The sequence below is a fragment of the Zeus faber genome, assembly GCF_960531495.2.
Source record: "Zeus faber genome assembly, chromosome: 15".
Classification (NCBI taxonomy): Eukaryota; Metazoa; Chordata; class Actinopteri; order Zeiformes; family Zeidae; genus Zeus; species Zeus faber.
The window spans coordinates 22316949-22337184 of record NC_137194.1 but is presented as its reverse complement, the minus strand read 5'-3'; the positions used below and the strand labels follow the sequence as shown (position 1 = coordinate 22337184).

At 42.5% G+C, this 20236-nt stretch overlaps 1 protein-coding gene across 1 annotated transcript in view; it reads left to right on the top strand.

Moving 5' to 3' along the window:
* Nucleotides 1-20236, top strand: part of LOC307241545 (metabotropic glutamate receptor 7-like) — a gene marked incomplete at both ends in the record, with an annotated part of 56306 nt that overhangs the window by 16436 nt on the left and 19634 nt on the right. The window contains 5 exons of the mRNA XM_080015707.1: nt 1991-2207; nt 8717-8852; nt 9270-9424; nt 10990-11127; nt 13391-13595. Coding sequence (XP_079871833.1) covers nt 1991-2207; nt 8717-8852; nt 9270-9424; nt 10990-11127; nt 13391-13595 — 851 coding nt within the window. The remainder of the gene's footprint in view (nt 1-1990; nt 2208-8716; nt 8853-9269; nt 9425-10989; nt 11128-13390; nt 13596-20236) is intronic.

Genomic DNA, 20236 nt, shown 5'->3' with positions numbered 1-20236 from the left:
CGGGCTTATCGGGTCCACAGGGGAAAAATTAAATTTGTGAGAATGTATTGAAGCGTGGCCGTAATTAATTGATGCAGTTCTGGGAATCAATCAACAGACAGTGACCAGAAGCTGAAAAGTTCAAATCAACCCTTGTAATCCACTGGAGAAGTTGTAATCGAGTTCTGGAAGATTGTTATTTAATCCATGTATCTAATACAGAAGCTTTCAATTACAAACTCACGTCCCACTTAATGTGTCATCTATTAGCTTCCAGGGGTTGCAAGTGCTCAATTCTGTGCACTCACTGTTCATATGGTCAGCATCTCCATGCATTGTAACTCCAGGAGCTCTAATACTTGTACCGTTGGCTAGTTTTCAACCAAAACTCTGCCCTTTTTATTCAGGAGGGTCAAAATGGTTCTTTAATAGAGCATGCTGAGAAGGAGTAGTCCTGTAAAATAGGACCTCGAAGGGGAGGAATTTCATCTGTAGGCTCTAAGCTTCTGACAAAGGCGTAGCCAATGCTCAATAAAATACCTGGCTATTTCAAATGGTACCCTGAAGCAAAACTCTTAGGAGAGGAGCTGTCCGACTCAACTCAAATACCGATGGGATTTGACTCAACACAAATCTATGAATCCTTTTCACGGCTGGCTTTACAACAGAAGCATTCCCTCGACACTCAAATTTGATGCATGTATCAGCATACCTTCGGTTTTGGAATGGTAGCAGGTGTTTTTGAATCCTCTCCATTGCTTTATCTACGCCTCCTATTGACCCAGCACACTCCATTTTGCCAGAGTCATAGTAGTTCAAGTGTCAACACCTCACATCTTCCCCTGACCACAAATTTGTGCAATTGCAATACCTAAGCCAGTTAGTCGCCGGTTCCTTTTCAGACTTTTTGTTTTAAACGTCTCATTCGTGTCAAGTCCTCCTGTGATGGACTCCTTCTCTGCTCCTCAATTTGTCTGCTTCACGCCGTTGACCCTGTTTAAGTTGTGGGTCAAAGCTGTGGCTCACATCCTGTGAGAGCGAGGCAGCTAGTGAGCAGTGAGCCGCTGTGTCCTAATTCCTGTGGTTCTCCAGCCTTCCGCTGCTTTTGATCTCTAATGGAAATGGATAACATATAGTTGCGAGTTTAAAGTGTATGATGGGGCCCTGCAGCACATTTAAAAGAAAGCAATGCACGCCTCGGTTGAGGCGCCTATCTGACCGCTGGTTCCAGCGCAAGCGGTCGAGGTTCAAGAGGTAGAGAGAGCTGTGTAAATGTCGGCAGGGGCAGCGCTGCGGTGAGTCACAAGTCTTGCGCTTGCACTTTGCAAGAAAGCCTGAAATTAAATGAAATGCTGAAGCCTTTCACTCACCCTGTGAAGATCTATTCATGAAACGCTCTATGAGTTATCCATGTTATTTCAGGTAAGAATTGTAACCTCAGGAGGGCCCCCTGTGTCACTTCTACATTGCATAGAATTCTTTGCTGCACACGGATTTGAGCAGGTATTTTCTGCCTCCTCCTGCACACGATGGCAAACTGAATAACTACATCCTATTAAGGGGCTCCCTGAACATTAGAAACATTGATCAACTTGCGACTTTCTAAATAGAGCTTGTTTTGCCCGTACTAATACTTCTAGAGGTATGTTTATGCCTATTCAATTATTGAACCATTTGTCTTGCTTTTGGCAATGTGATAATGCTAGTTGGAACAAGTTTATCTTTTCAGACGGAGCTGGCGGCAATGTGATTATCCTATCTCAACTTTTCTATTTGTTTTTGCATTGCATTTCTTTTAGCAATGTTTGTCTTCCTTTCAAATCTTCAACCTCAGAAGCCTGTGGTAATAGCTCATCAGATTACATGAATTTTAGTGAGAGTATCGGCGTTACTTCTACAACACAGTAGGTAGAAATGTGATTTGTCAGATAGGTCACCCTGGCAACAAAAACCCACATTGTGTCAGAATGCCCACAACACACAAATAACCCTGCGGCGTTCTCTCTCCAAGATCCCACAGATCAGCTATGCGTCAACGGCCCCGGAGTTGAGTGATGACAGGCGCTATGACTTTTTCTCGCGGGTGGTTCCTCCAGACTCATTCCAGGCCCAGGCCATGGTGGACATCATCCGGGCCCTGGGCTGGTCCTACGTTTCCACCATCGCCTCGGAGGGCAGCTATGGTGAAAAGGGCATTGAGGCTTTCATGCAGCTCTCCAAAGAAGCAGGTAAGAAGCTGAAGTGAACACAGTTGGGAAAACGGAGTAGAAATCTATTCTCATACCATTAATAACCTTCATTGTGAAGTCACTGAACTGCCCGATGAATACAACAATATATATTTTTTCTGGGAATCTCTGCTTAACCGCCCGGCGGCAAATGATAAAAAGCGTAAGAAAACAGTGGAGAGAAGTGATGTGTTGAGAGGATGACATGTGACAAGTTCACAATCCGCACCGGCAGAAATTATACTGCACTGTTGTAGCCATCATGAAAACTCAAACTCATCATAGCAGTCTCTGCGTGAACCTCTGCAATGCTACAGCACCATGGCTTTACCCCTGCAGGGCATTTATTAAAAAATAGGATTTAATTTTCTTCAGGCATACAAATCCGATGAATGGTGTAAGATATTTGAAAGACACATGTTTGCTGTTGTGCATGCAGAGCAACTCAGTAGCAGCTCATTGTGCCATTTTCATCAGTGTGACAGTGCACTGAGTGCTTAGAAAGAAAAAGAAAAGGATTGCTGACTTTCATCATCTGGGCTGCAAAATTAAACTAAACTTGATGCCACCCCTCCAGCAACAGAGATCCCCCATTAGAACGACCTGAAAGACCTGTACCTGGTGCTCACCTTGACCTTCGCATATTCTGATCCACCACCCATAAAAACTATGAATGATTCTGGTTTCCTCCGGTAGCCCAAATGAGCAAGCCTCGAAAGTGAAGAGAGCTTGATGATATCCTACTGCCCCAATTAGAAGTCCAGCGGACATGGCTATTGCATTTCTGGGCGTGTTCACAGGCAGTGTGATCACTCATTAAAACTATTAAATGCTGTTTGTGGCTGTGTTCGTTTGTGTTGGGAAAGATCAGCTGAAAGAGCAACCTGCCTCTTTGGAAGCTTGACTTCTGGCCATTATATCCTCTGATACACACAGTATCTCTGGTGCAGCCAGCTTGTTTTATTGGTTGCATTTTCTATACAGGACGTAGTTTTTGCTGGTGAGCATCAGCCGCTGAACACTGCTTAGCATTTATGTACAAATCAAAAGATACGTTTTTTATTGAATTAAAAGCCATGGCAGGGCATCATAGTATCTTTAGAAAAAAATAACCTTATTGTCGGATGGGGTAGCTGTTCATTCAGAGAACGAAGGCTCTGTTTAAGTACATTGAATATTAGTGATGGACCGAAGGAAGTGACAGACAAACAGAATACTCAGTCTTCAAACTGAGTGTACATAGTGTTCAGGCTACAATGCCAAGTATAATTGCTGAGGGAAAATTAAATAACCAGTCCCAGAACGTGAATACAGTTGCTGAGCTGATGGTGCATAATGGCAAGGGATCCATGAGGATTTCAGATGGGGTTTTTTTTGTAGCTACCCTGCCTCGCTGCAGTGAAATGTCGGGATGCATTAGTAGGCTCCTAGTTTCACCATTTCAAGAAGAACCATCCATCGGACTAATGCAATATGGCTGCCCATTACTCCAAGCTGAGACTGGAGTGACGGTGAGTTTGTATTGATCTCCTCTATTTTTCCCTATAGTTTTATTTTTTGCTCTTCTCCTTCTTTTGCTCAGGCGGTTTTCCATTGTGCATTGTTGCCCTTCCTTTAAGTGAGTACTGCAATTGTGGTTCATCAATTGTGAATTTCTTTTCTCTGTCTGGGTTTAGGCAAGAGCTGAATGGTTTACTTCCTTTTGCAAGCATGTTTGAGGAAAACACAGACAAAAATGCAATTGATTTCAGCATCCAGCCAATGCCATGTGTTCCCATTGTTTATCTAAACTGTAAAAAGGAAAAGCCAAGATAAGTGGCATATAATTTAGTTGAGGAAGAAAAGAAAAGGGTTTGGGGTATTGTCTGCAAAGAGGCTATTGGCTGCCCACGAAAATATCTGTGTTCACGTGGAGTGCATATATTTTGACACTCTTTAATTGCATAGCAGCAGCAGCAGAGACAGAGGCATTTCAGCCCCTGGGCCTTCTTCATCATTTCTCAGTTTAAATAATTTCTTTAGAGGCCAAGGGCTGAAAAACATCAGTTTCTGTTGCTGTTGTGCAAATTAAAGATTTTCAATATACTTTATGTGTGGACATTACGTTTGCGCGCCTGTCCTCCTTATTTTGCCTGCAAAGAAGCAGGTACCCAAATGGCAACCGTGGCTTGCAGCTCTCTGTAACTGCTTTTTGCCAAACGTTGTGCAGTGTTCCAGCTCGTGAGGAGGAGAAAGTAGGTTATGGAAGGCGGCATACACATCGAATGAGAGAAGAATGAGAATGACACTCCTCTTCTTTGTGGACTCCGGCGGTGGAACCTGAGGATGGACTGTCCGTCACTCCACTTTGGAGAAAATAACTATAAGTGGAATGCTATGGAAGCTCTTCGAGGCATAGGGGACAGAGCTGGCCGGCGGTTCACTGCTGAGACCATTTAGAGACAAGCTGTCGCACCCCTGTGACCTCAGATAAACGCAATTTCCGGATGTTATAGCTTTGAGGATGAAGTAGAGTACATCGAGGTATATGAAGATATACTTTAGATATACAGTAAACAATACAATGCACATATTGTACATAGTAGTGCACAGTGTGTCAATGTCCATAGTTCAGTCCTGGGTTCTTTATAAGAAACATCTTCTATTGAAGATTAACTACCAGCATAGTTCAAATTAAAGGGGGCATTGTGGGGGTCTGAGCCCCCTAATTAAGACTTGGACCTCCCCCAAAAGAGTTAGAAACAACAGGTCGGGGGGGTAAGATTCAAGATCAAGATTCAAGAGGTTTATTCGTCACATACATATACATACTTTCATACATATATGCAGTGAAATGTAATAGCAAAAGTCAACTGGAGCGCCGGCACAGGCGACCGCAAGGGGCGGCGCTGCTATCGCCACTAGATTAACTTCTTACCTGTAATCGTAAACATTACAATACACAGTATTTCCCATATTCAAGAATCTTAAGCTAATATGATTTCAGACAGCCCTAAAGTGGACGGTACTTTACGCTGAGCATCATGCTCCAGCGAGCAGCTCCAAAGAGCAGCTCCGCAGCGATCCTTTTTCCAAACAAGGCAAATAATCTTTTCCGTAGATTTCACCCCGCCGGAGAAAAATATTGACCCCCACCCCTCGATTGTCACGGTATAATTCGCACTCTGCCTAGCAGTCTACATAATCTGCAATATAATTTTTAGTTAGTACTTTGTACAGCGGTTTTGTATATCTCACTTATGCAGTATATGAGCATTTGCCCTGAACTGTAGGTCATTTTCAAAGAAATGTAGAAGATAACAACACATTCTAAGCAACCTTTTTTATCAGCTACTGACATTTATCTGTCTTGCCATCCCTTTTCCTTCTAAGTGATGCAGACACGCAGCTCCTCTCAAAGCTGACTGTTTGAACTGTGAGCTCTCTCGTGTCCACAGAAGACCTTCCAGTGACAAGTGGAAGACTGACCCACAGCGAAGTTCACACTCATCAGGTCTCCTCGCCTGACAACTTACTGACTGACTGACTGACTGACTTACTAATTGACTGACTGACTGACTGACTGACTTACTGGCTGAGGAGGTAGTCTGTAGGCACTCAATAATTCAGCCTCCCCTGCGCAGCCAGACTGCAGCCTTTAGGGCAGCATCATCCTAGTGCTGGTGCTCTCTCTGTGAAAATGGGAGCTGCTCCAAATGCCTCTTATCATCATCAGCGGCTCCTGTGGTCGCCATCTTTATTATTGACTGTTGTGACCTGCAATATGTTTCTATCCACGCCTATTATAGTACTATGTCCTCTCCCTACAAGCCTGCCAAGCCTTTGCTTTAATAGCCATTTTCACAAGCCTTTGAAATTACTGATGAGGGACACTTACTTGTGATTTTACTATTTATTTTCAATTTTCCTGAGATTTGTATTTAACAATGATACCCAAAAGCAGTTAGACATACTACAATCATCCCTAAGAGGTGATGCCAACAATACCCAATTTGAAAGGAGAAGCTGTATACCATTACAGCTTCCCAAAACAGAGACCTCAGTGTGCAGTGCCATACTCTGAGCTCTCTCTAGCCCAAAATAATTGCACTGGAATCTCTCTGCGAAAGCTTTCAGCCGCTTTAGTGCTGCACCTAGAAGACACTCAGCAGCGGCTGGTCCACACTAACGACACCAGTCATGTTTCATTGTAACTGGATTGCAAAATCCCTGAAGGATTGGCCAGGCTTGTTGTCTGTTTTTTTTGTGCATTTGGTCCACTTAAGGAGGATTACAGGAGCCGTCCACATTCTGTGTCTACAGACGCATTGACTCACAGCAAGCAGTATCCCTCATTCTGTTTGGCTAAAATTTGGACGGTCAAAAGGGTGATTCCACGGCAATCATTTAGCTTTTTGCTGCCTTTCGAAGTGCCCTGATAAACAGAGACAGGGGGAGCAGGTTCCCCAATCTTAATGCTGTTTATATAAAAGTAGTCCGCCTTGAGATAATGATGTAATTGTCAATCTTGCACTTACTCTCTTCTTTTTTTGGTCGAGCAAGAAATACAATTTAATGGTCTGATTAGAGATTTGCATCTGACAGACACTGTCTATATTTAAACTTTGCCTTTGTCAGCATGAAAGCATTTTTTTTTTATCATCAATGTCATTTTGCACTGAACTGTTAAAGGTGACCTTTAGACTGAACAATTGGATGATTTTAAAGATGACATTTTATAGCTTGAAATTAGGATGCATTACATTACAGGATCCTTTTTGATACAAACAATAATGGATTTTCCAAAAGGCTAACCTACTGTAAATATTACCTCAAGGGCATTTGCTAACAAAGTTCAGATAAGGTAATAGTCACAAGCTGCCAGCCAAATATCAAGCTATTATTTAGCGACCCACGGAAGCAATCATTGCCCTTCCACCTGTACAAACTCATTAGTGTTGACCTGTCTGAGAATGATTCATTGTCAATATTAATATGCTCTGTGTTTTCGTTGCTGCCTGTGCTATCAGATTGATTCAACACCCAAAGAGATGCGATGATTTATAATGACCTTAAACGAAAAGTCAATGGCGGGGTGCTCTAACATCTATGGCCTCCAGAATATCAAACTGTAGTTTATGTCCCTGTTGGTGTTTATTATTGGATTTCTTTAAACCACTTATACTGCGAACACTCCTGGTCCATAAACAGATCTGCTTCCCAGTTTAGAAGTGGGCTATTTTCACTCACAGATAATGCCTGAAAGGTAAATGTATGAGAACCTATTTTTGAAGTGCAAAACTGTAATCTTTTACTTTGTTTGTTTCTGTTTTCAATGAAAAAAGTGTGTTTTTTTGTGATCTGAGGATTTCTGCATAAATGTATGAATTGTTTGTGCTTGTATGGGTGAGTGAGTGTGACTAAAGCCCCGTTCCCACATGGAATCCACAACATTGCTGGATAAAACATTTCTGGCAAAGGCAGTAGGTAGTCATTCACACATTGGCCTCCTTTACAGAGAACTTCTGTGTGGAGTCTGTTCAGACATTTAATGACAGATACAATACATAATGGGTTAGGGTTAGTATGCTATGTCCAATGTAGATGTGATCGTTTGGACAGTCCTTCGGCAATGGTTTCACAATCTGAGTCTTTTTTTTTTTTGTTTTTTTCTGGCTCTCAGAGACCAGCGCTTAGCTTCCAGTCTCCTCACCCCTCCCGGACGGACTCGGTTCCCTCCGCTGACGGAGCGGCGACAGAGCCCCCCATCCCCGGACGCAATAACCCTTAACCCAATGTTAATAAATCAGTGTGATCATTTTCAACCCGTCCTACACTCTTTGCCTCCAGAGAAGGAACGTTCTCCACCCGTTCTACCTCCCCGTCCGCTCACTCCCTCTCCGGCTCCGCGCTCCGGTGGGCAAGCGAAGCACCGCACCCCTAACGGTAAAAGACACGTCTAGGGTCTGAGAAGCATTTTTAAGAAAGGGGAAATAAAGACCTGTCTCCGTAGAGACTGGACATATTTCAGTTTCTCGTTTCTGCAGCCGAGCTCCCCAATTCGGATGAGACTCTCCTTTATTCCGAATGGTTTTTATTTCTTCCCAAAACCAAATAACTTTTGAAATATTTGTAAAAAAATAAATATTCGTAAAAACCCGCTATTTATTCTTTGACGGTATTTGGATTCGGCTCCACCCCTACTTTATGCGCTTTTCCCGATAATGTTACTGCTTCCATTCCCACACACACGCATTTTCCCCGAAATTATACTAGGTTATCACTAGAGTGGGGAAATTTACAGAAAGACTTTTACAGGACATCAACACCAGTTCCTGTTCCCACAATACGCCAACACGGAACATTACCAGTAGATTTATGGCTTTCAGTGCAAGCGGGAAAGGGGCTGAAGTTAATGAGTGACTGATTGAACACGTAAGTCATTGAATGAGCAAGTAAGTGGGTGAGTGGGAGAGTGAGTACGTAAGAATGTCTCAAGGGCCTTATCATCTGTTACTCTCCATTAAAAGGTGGTATCTGCATCGCACAGTCCTTGAAAATTCCCCATAACCCCAAGCTGGAGGATTATGACAAAACCATCCAACAGCTGCTCGAAACGCAGCACTCGCGCGCAGTCGTCATCTTTGCCAGCGAAGAGGACATACGGTGAGAGAGCAATGTGTATGGTGACATCCGTGGTGTTTAGGGGGGTTGATGAGTTGTCACAGTGAGGTCTTCAATCTCTGGGGAACAGCCCCTGAAGACAGGCCAGAGGCAAAGACAGATCTACTGTGCGTGTTACACAAACTTGTCACATGATCTGAGAAAACAGTGGTATTGTTTCATTTACGCCTCGTAGGAAATATCTATGTAAACAAGACAAAACAAACATGTTGACTTTTTAATACCAGTGAATTCATATGAATGTTGTATCAGAGAGCAATGTTTAAGAGGGACAATAGAGGAGTGAGATTAATGTAAGCAACTGAAATGGGGGGGCCGCTCCTTAATAGATATTGGAATGCATGCGTCCCCAGTGCCCTACCCCCCAAGCTTGTTTCACACATCGATGTTCTTGTGTAGGGGAGTTCTCAACGCCACGAAGAGGGTCAATCAGGTGGGCCATTTCCTGTGGATTGGATCTGACAGCTGGGGGGCCAAGAACAGCCCAATCCACCAACTCGAGGATGTAGCAGTGGGAGCTGTTACTATACTGCCCAAACGCTCCTCCATTAAAGGTATGCATTCACTAAATACAGACTGAACATCATGTGACACATCAGTTGAGATGAAAAATGATTACAGTGGTAGTGATCCGTAAGATTATTTTGGTCAAAAATCCTGTATTTTATATATGACACCATATAATAAGCAACCATTCAATGTATTTGTGTTACGCATGCGCTCCTCTTTCTGCTGTTTGCATTGATGGTGGCGGGGTCCGCCACTCCTTGCAAGAATGCAAGGATCAGCAAGAACTGAAAGTCAGCCGTGGTGAACTTGATAAATCAGCATAGATAGTTGTGGTCAGCGAACTGTTGATATGGATGCACATTCACAAAAAAGAACAGCACCCTCGGATGTAAAGGTATCCCCACCGCCTCAAGTGACCAAGAAAAAAAAAGGATCAGAACAAGCATATTTTCGATGACAGTAAGTGACCGTCTTAGAGCGAAGATGAAGGTAAAATGGATGTTAAAATGAAATGTTGCCATTTTAAATGGAATTCTGAGACTTGTAATGTAATCCACCCAACGTTAATGTTGATATTTATAGTTCACATAGTATAGCTAATGTATGTTAAGAGAGAATTTTAAGGAAAAAGGCAGATTGACGTGACAAACCCAGCATCACAAATGTCTTACTATCATTACGTCTTATAAAAACTCTGACAAGTGGCCCAGTCATAATAACCACTCATTATTGCGATCAAAGACTCTCAAAATCGGACTTCTTTTCATCCTTAATTCAAATTGTCCAGTTGGAGACCATGCTTGGTGTGGGCCAGGAGGACGTGAGGATCTTATCAAAAAAGACAGACCATCGACAATGCTCTCCCAAAAAAGAAAGTCATCTGAGTCATTTGACTCTGATAAGCCAATATCACACCTCACCATGATTCAACCAATGTGGAGTAAAAGTCACAGACACATTAGCCCTTCAAACTGTGAAGATCACCCACCTCTGAGACGCACAAAAAACAATATGCATTCCAAGCAAAATTTATTACGATATGGAGAGCACGATAAATATTTAATCCAACAATAAATCTTGAAAAATAACACCCGCTTACGGAATTTTGGTCTCATAAAGGTTTAAATTGTGAATTATTTCAACTTCATTTTATAACTATACTGCTTTGGAACAATGCATATTTGCAAAACTCAAAACTTGCATAAGCAAGTTACAGGTATCCTTTTTCTTCTGTGCATATATGAATATCGCTCCTTGAACTGGTGCTCCACACATTTATATATGTTCTGTTCATATCAATACAATGAATGTCTTTTAATAAGCTCTGTTATAATGAACATTAAAAAGAAAGCGGTTCAGTATCTACCAGACCAAGCAGCCTGAGGCAACAGGCCGTGGCCCTGCTCGTAGCCCCTGTTATCTTTGGTGGATTATTGAAGTTCTACAGGGCCTGGGAGGAAGAGGAACCGCGGTGGTCAAACTTTGATGAAGGGTTATTACCAGCTCAGCCTTAAAGGCGGCCGGTGCCACTTTGTTTACCTGCAATACAGGTTGGTTCAGGTTGGTTGATGAAGGGGCTAAACCACTCCTTTTCTCCCCTCATCCCCAGGGTTTGATGAATACTTCACAGCACTTACCCTGGAGAACAACCGCAGGAACGTGTGGTTTGCGGAGTTTTGGGAGGAAAACTTTGACTGCCGGCTCCTGAGCTCATCCAAGAGAGAGGACACCAGCCGCAAGTGCACAGGTAAATGACGCTATTTGCATTGTTTTGTGTGATGCTGTCGTGAACTTGGCTTTTTGTTTGCGCCAGCCTCCTGTGTGTATGCTACAGACTGAAACCACCGTACACCAAGCATTTCTGGCGGGCAGGCAAAGGGTATTTTTAGTTTATTATCATAGTAATAATGGATAACATACCTTAGTCATAAAAAGGTCACAGACTGTCTGCCCCTGTTGCAACTGTCCTATAACTCCTAGTTAATTCTTCCTATTTCCCCTTCACTGTGACAGCTCAGCACAGTCATGTATATTAAGTGGATGGGGAATGAGCACATCTTATTTAGAAATGCACCAATCTCCAACTGATCCTGGGCTGACCCCCTCTTTTTTTTTATTTACTCAGTTTTGTACAATCCCACTTCCACTGCTTCAGATTATGAAGTCCACCTCAAACACTAAACAAACAAAAACAAAGTGCACCACAACACAGCTTTGCATTCAGTCGCATCATCCACCTTTATAGCATTAACGCATAAATTACGGCACAGTACAGAGTCATGCACACTGACGTCATAAACAGACGTCATCTGATCTGTGCCGATCCCAGCTCCTCATCACTACCGACTCCAGCTCCGCATCACTACCTACGCAGCATCAGGAAGAAAACAACGAGTGGAGCTTTTATACCAAAGATAATTATGTGCTTATCAATATCATTTTATGATTAGATTGAATAAACGACTATGAAACCTATGACGGTATTTATGTCCGTACCTGAATTTGTCTATAGAACATTACAGAAGTGCAAAATAAAACCCTGAAAAACATGTTAAAATGTATGGCCATTTACAACCATTCTTTTTTTTCCTGATTAGCAAACAACATAGTAAAGATTAATAAAGATTGTCCAACTATATTTTAAGCTTCCCATTTTCGAAAGTAGTAATTAATAAAAGTAAATGATGGGAACCAACATTTTAATAAGGCCTGAGTTGAAAAATTACGAATCTAGATCCTTTAATATGTAAAACCTCAAGTACAAGACTGAGGCAAGTGTCTCGTGAAAAATAACCCACTCCCGATGCTTCTGATTTGATTTATAAGCGTTGACGTGCTGGCAGTAATGATAGTGTTTCTTAGAAGGGAAGTATTCTTGTATAACCCGTACTTTGGCAGTCAAGCCCTTGACAGGCTGGTATGTGCCATGCACATATTATCTAAATGGGTGATGCCTGTGATATTGCATTTTTCATTATCCTTGCATGTATAATTGATGACAGTTATGTCACAAATGCTATTTGTTGAAGGAAAGTGTTTCCTTTTAAGTCTTCTCCTCAGTATCTCTTATTATTTTGTCAAATACTGCAGACTTATTCCTTTAGTTTCCCACACAAAGCTTTCCCTTTCTCTGAAGAAATTTGTGCCTCTTTTTCCATTTCTTCTGATAATGAGGTTATATTTAAGAACGGAAAACCCTATAAAGCAGTCCCTTTCCTTCTTTGTTATGTGGTTCTACACTGATCAATATTTCTGATTGCCAGATACTGCTTTCACATCCCGCACTCTTACAGCGCACAACTAGGTTAAACAAAATAGCTCCTGTATGTGTTGGTGGAAATGCATGCTGAGACCAGAGAAAGAAGCTGAAATGTATCCAACCTCTGCCTCAGTCTTTGTTTTTGCCAGTCTCCTGCATGCGTCAACATTTTAGTAGCATGTTCTGCCCCCTTTACAGACTTCACCCTTTGAACTTTTGTGCGATACGTGATGTATCATTCAATGTTTAAAGTGTAAAAAAATGATTGTACATGATATATTCAAGCAATGTGATGCAGGTGCCTTGGTGCATCAGGTACTGTAGAAGAGTATAAGAGGACATGAAAAGGTAGAACAACTAAGTTTACTCTCTTTTCAGGTTGACGTGAGAGATTCAGGGCCGTTCAAAGAACTTTTCACAAACTGGTTTCACAAACTCCTCCAGACAATACTTTAACCTGTTTACATTTTCAAACGCAACCACGTCTGGAAAGAAGGACAAGAGGAGAAAAAGTGGTTTGCCTTTGACAGCTTCAGTATGTTTTATAAGTATATGTTTTTATAATCTCCCTTTGGGAACATCACAACTATCTTATCTCAACGAAATTGCACCAAGAGGTCGCTGGAAGACTCAAAAGACCAAGCTGGAGATAAGTCGATGACGGTGCATTGTGACTAATGATGTGACTAACATGTCTGGCGCGCTGTCCTTTCGCCCTCGCCGCTTTCCTTTTCATCCCCTCCTCCTTCAGGCCAGGAGCGCATCGGAATCGACTCCAAGTATGAGCAGGAAGGGAAGGTGCAGTTTGTGATTGACGCGGTGTACGCCATGGCCCACGCTCTTCACAACATGCAGCGGGACTTGTGTCCCGACCACGCCGGCATCTGCCCAGAGATGGACTCTTCTGACGGCAAGACGCTGCTCAAGTACATCCGTAACACGAGCTTCAACGGTGAGTGACGTTGACAGGATCGTCATGGAGAATTTAGACATAAGAGTCCGTGAATAGTTTTACTTTATACGATATGCTATACTACTATCTTAGCTGCATATACCTTCTTTAGTCAGTACTTAAATCTGTTCTGTCCTTAATTGAGTGTTTAATTTGTATATTGAGAGGTCTATCTCTAGGGCTCACCAAGGGCTCACCAAGGGTATGCTGGAAGCCAGCTAATGGAATGCATTATCACTGCTGATACCCCGTCAATTAGGAGTGGGCGATATGGCAAAAATATCATATCACGATTTTTTTCACGATTTTTCGGGGGCAGGGGCGCTCCTATGTTGAAGGATCAGGTGTTTTATTTTAGATATATACTGTGTAATGTCATATTTTGGTTCTGATTTTATTTTATTTACGAAACAAAAAAGCCCCGTAAGGGCGCTCAATGCATATGTTCTTTTTTTTCTGCCACCAGATCAGCAGCGATCCGGCACCTTGTGATTTACAAATCAGGGACTAGCAAATAGCGTGATTTAAGATTTGGCTGAGAAAACCACTTTGGAAGTGTGTATGAGCTATAAACTGCAACTGATAGAATGCACACTGTAGCCCGATACCAACAATCTCTCTGTACAGGCAGATCCTGGAAAGATTTTACATCGTTCGCGATCTAGTATCGTCATATCGCACACCCCTACAGTCATTATTAACGTTCATATTTGACAAAACTCTGTCTCAATACTGAATAACTGTAGGTCAAAGGATTCAAAATGTGAAGAACACGAGCCTTCTAATACAGTATACCGTAGCTTGTGCCAGTGTTTAATTGCGAGATTTATGAGTCTAGACTCTTGATCATTGTCAAATTGCAATTATTTATACGACAGAAAAAAGCCGCCAACAGAGGCTTAGTTCACTCCCAGAAAGCAGCAATGCAATCATCTCTTGACTGGGATTCAAGATCAATAAAGATGTTTGGTGTGGCAGAATGTTAAGTTAAGAAATTAAAGTATTTCTAATGGTTCTGCTTAGCTTTCGCTGTTTTGCACACTCGAGCCATGCATCTGGCCTTCTTTTGATCTACAGTGGCTTTATCGAGGTTCTTTTTCATCATCTTGTTAATCTTCTAAAGTTTAAGTCTTGAAGTTGCTTGGAAAAATTCAACCACATTTAACGAGTTGATTTTGAATAATTTAGAATGTTAACTACCCTAGCAAACATTCACAATGTAAAACATTAATGAGGAGCATGTTAAACGCACTAGGCACCTGTCTGAATAAAAACGATGAGGCAATTAGGAGTTCTTTGAGAGGGTTGGGGAAAAGAAAGGGTCAACATTTCATGTTTTCCAAAACACAACATGGCTTTGACATCAATCAGATCCAGATTATCACAGATAGATACCAGAATGCAGGTGGACCAGAACTCGGAGGCACCATCCTCCAATTGAAAAACTGCCTGAATAAATATGGATTACATAGTCAATGTTTTCATACATCAATCTGCAGTAGGAGAGCACTCCTTGAGAAACAAAAACACAAATGACATACAAAAATACTCAGGAGCTGACCTTAAATCTGTTGTGCTGATAATAAGACGGCTGCGCACAGTCTAGCCAAACAATTTCACACACCCTACACTTATTCTGCATAAGTGTAATGACATTAAGCAGTGCCACCATAAATCTCCATAAATCAGCTCCAAATGGCTTATTTGACTATCAAGCTACAACAACCACAACAAGTACCAGCGTGGGCGCCCTCTTTCACCGACCAGGCCCACTACACCTCAGCAGAGAGTTCTTAAGACCTCACAGGGATCACATCATTGATCCCTGTGAAAAAATGTGTCCTCTGCATTTGAACTATCTCAAACATGGAGGGGGGCAGTGGTTCAAGAGGTAGAGCAGGTCATCTAGTAAGCGGAAGGTTGCCCATTCAATCCCCGGCTCCTCCTGGTAGCGTGCCGATGTGTCCTTGAGCAAGACGCCTAACCCCCTAACTGCACCTCTCTATGGCAGCTTACTGCTCCTAGATATGTCAGTTACTAGGATGGGTAAAAGCAGAGAAATTGCAAATTTCCCCGTTGTGAGACGAATAAAGGTATATTTAAAAAAAAAACATTTTGCATGATCTAGCACTCTAGTTCTAATTTCTCGGTCAAGGGCATTGGCAGGAGTGTGAACCTGGCGTGCATATCTTTTAAGGTGCTAAGAAACTGGAGCACCTGGTGGAAACCCATGGGAACATAGCAAGAACACGCAAACTCCACACACACACTCAAAAGCCCCAGTAGGGTGTGAACCTAGCAGCAACAACAGTGCTAACCTCTAAGCCACCATGCCACCCAAATAGTGCCCCAGAACCAACCGTCGCCATACCCATTTACTGCACCCTCAGCCTACCACATTCCCGCCACTTGCCCTGCACAGACATGCCCATCGGCTTCCCTTGATCCCTAATTATCACCACTAAGACCATATGGGCCCGCCCAGTGACTTACCCCACAGAACCGATGGCGTGCTCAGTGCCATCGGTTCTGAAGCTGCATCCTCAGTGGCTTCCATCCATCCTCATTTACCAGCACCAATATTGTTATTGTTGACTAGCCCCCTCAGCTGTTACAGCTGAATAAAAAGTAGAGCTGATCTCAGAGAGTACCCTTGAATACCAATGGTCAAATGTGTCCTTACCAGCCGTGATCCCTGACCACAACTTCTAAATCTGTATACTTTTACCAATTCTGCTCTATCGCTTCATCAATTACATCCTCAAATGGAACTGTTAACGCAATTAGGTGCACCTTTCGCTTCCTCTCTGAACACGGCACCATGTCAGGTCTCAGTGTAGTGGACACAATTATCTGTGGAACCCAGAAATCTGCCCACAACCTCCAGTCCCTTTACCAACCCTATTTTTACAAAGTTACAACAGCAAGCTTGTACTGTGACATTCTGTGCCTCCCGGATATACTGTATGACAGTTGTTCTATTTTCTGAGCCAACAGGTGAGAATTAGCCCCTGCTTTCAACTGCACACGCCAACACTTAAAAACTTGGTTAGCACTCCAAGTGCGACAAAATGTGAACCAGTGTAGCTGTGACTGCACACAACTGATGCCTTCATCTGCATCTTCACCTGCCCACTGATTGGGGTTAGACATACTTAATCACCCTACTTTCCATGTAGATACTTCAGATATAAGCAATTATTATGCAATACTTAAAAGAAAACATAATGACCTGTGTAACACACAACATAATGTTGTGAGAATATTGAAAATGCTTTATGCTACTGTGGCAGTTTCGCCTACCACACGCCACCCAAGTTCTTTTTTACGGACGTCCGGCACAGAGACAGACAACGGGGTTGTAGACAGTTTATTGTAGAGAGTGGGCTAGTTGGAATAAGCCCAGGAGCAGATGGACACGTGTCATGACAAGGGCTCTTCTCCTGAGTGAGTGTGGGGATGGGGGTTCTCACCTGTTGCTCGTTAGACCAACCAACGAGCAACAGGTATACAGCCACTCTGATCCTGGGCCCCCATTACCTAGAGCCAGGACAGGTGTGGCTGCTCAAACCATCCTCCACACACCATCCCCACACCACAGCTATTTAAATAGGATCACATTACCAATGATGGCTCTATATGAATTAACTTATATACTGTATATGGCATTGAAATGACCTTTTAAAAACTGTCAACAAAGGTTTATGGGAAATGTATTATATAATTAATTATATAGGTAACACGGAGTAAGACCCCTATGCATAAAGGATTGTTGGCATTTATCTCAGCCATTGATAATACCAGACTCTGAGATCTTCATTACTACAGGAAAAGCAGTCCAGCATATATCCGATCAGCACTGATGGAGGCCATGTTCATACTGCATTGTATGTTAGAAATGGTTGCATATATGACAAAGTTTAATCAGTAAATCCTTATAGTCACTTAATCGATCACATTAATGTGTAGTTCAAATGGATGCATTTTGCTTTCATTTGGAACTGGTCTTACCATTGTACTGTGGGCAGTCGATCGTCAAAGGAGAAGAGACGTTATTTTCAACGGAATCATTCTCATGTTATAGCTTAAGTACCTTACGCAGCCTTTTGTCTGTCCTTCAAATCATGCCTTGCCATCGCAGCGTAACCCGCTGCTGTTGTCAAACCACTGACAAGGCACTGACAAAATGGGCAGCTTAGTTCTCAGCTTTCATTTCATCCCTTTCCCCCCCGATGCAATATTCTCAAACCTTTCTGCTTGTAGGTGGAGTCTGTTCTCCTGTGGTTTTGTCAGCCATACCTCAGTGATATTTGGGATATTTCCTGCATGTAGGCAGGACCGGTGTGCGTTAGCCTGTGTGTGTGTGTGTGTGTGTGTGTGTGTGTGTGTGTGTGTGTGTGTGTGTGTGTGTGTGTGTGTGTGTGTGTGTGTGTGTGTGTGTGTGTGTGTGTGTGTACCGCTGCTAATGTGTGTTTGCCAGTGATAGAGTGCAAGGAGGCTTTCTCTCTTCATCTCCCTATTGTGCCGGAGACACAGAACTGACGAAAGAGAGAAATAGAAAAAGGAAAGGAATGAAGCGAGAAGCACGGCGGTAGATCCCAGATCCACCCACACTTCTCAGTATCACACGGCAGCACAGCACTTTCGTAACGTCTCAGGCCTGAGGCCTACACAAAGGTAAAAAAAACCTTATTATCAAATATAATGCCCTCACTAAGAAATCTACACAGATGCTTTTGTTCCCTTAGAAATATCAGGCAAACGGAAAACAATGTGTAATAGCTTTTTATCTGCGTGGACCCAATCCCGCTCAATTATTTGCTTTCAAACTGTGATCATTTGTGTTCACTGTTAATGAACCTACGCTCAGGTGTGCGTGTCCACGCACGCATTCTCACACGTCTGTGGAGTCAATGTGTGAGTGGTCGACCCTACCGGACCTTTTTTCCCCGCAGGACTCAACACCTTGTCAACATCTCAAAATAAATTGTTGACGAGCCTGTTGCTTCCTGGTGGGAGCAGAAGTGACATGTTTTTGAGTTTGCACAGCTTTAGTTTTGCTTCGAAACATGGAAGAAAGCGTGTTACGACCTCTCTGTGGGCTCACTGTCCTCAGATGTTTCTTTGGCTTCGTGTGGATGGTTAGAAATGAGAAACATCTGGCCTATGACGCACCAAAAAATAAATCATCAAGTGTTTCCTTTGCCGCTAAAGAAAATAACTTTGCAGTATGTCTTTTAAACCCTAATATTGTCTCCTGGGAGTCGAAGGGTTCTATACCGTATTTCGGCCGTTCCTAGAACTACACTCTTCTGATGGAGCTACCCAACATGGGGGTCACAGCCAGCCACAAAAGCTCCTACCACCTCTGGACAACCTTTGCCCTTACTTTCCTCTCACTCTCTAGTTCCTCTTCCAGCCCCCTAGTCTTTCCGCAGCGTCTCGTATCTCTCTCAGCATAAATATTATATCATATCGCACTCTTGATGACTGGTGTACAGAACAGTCTCTGGGTGGCGGGCTGCGGATGGAGTCCTCCTTGCAAGAGGTGTTTCCATGTTTTCTCTTAGCCACCCTTACGTGGGTATCGGACGAGCTTGGGCTATCTGTTGGTTTGGATCTCGCGCTTTCCATTTGGCCGGCACTCCAGGACTTCAAGACTTAATGGAGAACTCAATTGTTGGGGCCATCTTGAAGCACGAATAATCCTGTATTCATCGAATCTAGGTTAAATAGAGCTTCAAAAGCTAAAAGAAACTCAAAGGTAAAAAAAAAAAAAAAAAAAAAAAAAATCGCAAAAACCCCAATGCATTGAATATTCATTATTGAGAGTCTGTTTTGAACCGGAATCTCAATCAGGGTCTCTTGCCTCAGGCTGCTTGTCAGCTGGGATGAGCTCCAGCCCTGGAACCCTGACCAGGAAAAGTGGGTAAATGGATCATGAACTCTCTTGACTATGCATCATTAATGTTTTGTAAAAATAAAATGCTATACCCTGCTTTAATAGGGAACAGACAGTGTTACGACCACACCTCGTTACTATGGTGATTTGGATAGTGAATAGAGCAAATTTCTAGCTCCCGACAACAACTATTTTTGGGGAAATATAATATATTATGTGTGTGTGCGTGTGGGGGGGGTTAATTGGCGGGCACATTAGGTTCGGCACCATTCCTCCTCCACGCTTCATTCCCATTGTTCAAGCCTCTGAACTCCTTCCAATGTTTATCATACAGCACTGGGTGGGATTTGAGTAAAGAAAAAAATATCTGAAAAAATATTAGTTATGTATTAGTTATAATTAATTATATATGATATTAGTAAATGTTACACACACACACACACATGTATATTTATATATGTATGTATATATATATATATATATATATATACACACACATGGTATGTGGAAATATATAGATATATGGTTATATTTTAGCAGTGGTCACAATAAACTATGAACCTTGAAACCTATGAACCTTTTGTGTGCTTCTAAGTCAAAAAGTATTTTTTTTGTCAGCAATATTAAAACATAGCTGGTCTTTCAGCTGTAATATATTTTTTCTGGCTACCTGTGTGCTTCCTGTTTTACAAGAGGCTTTGGCCTCACACTTTGTGTCCAATGACAAATGTCCTTGTAAAAAA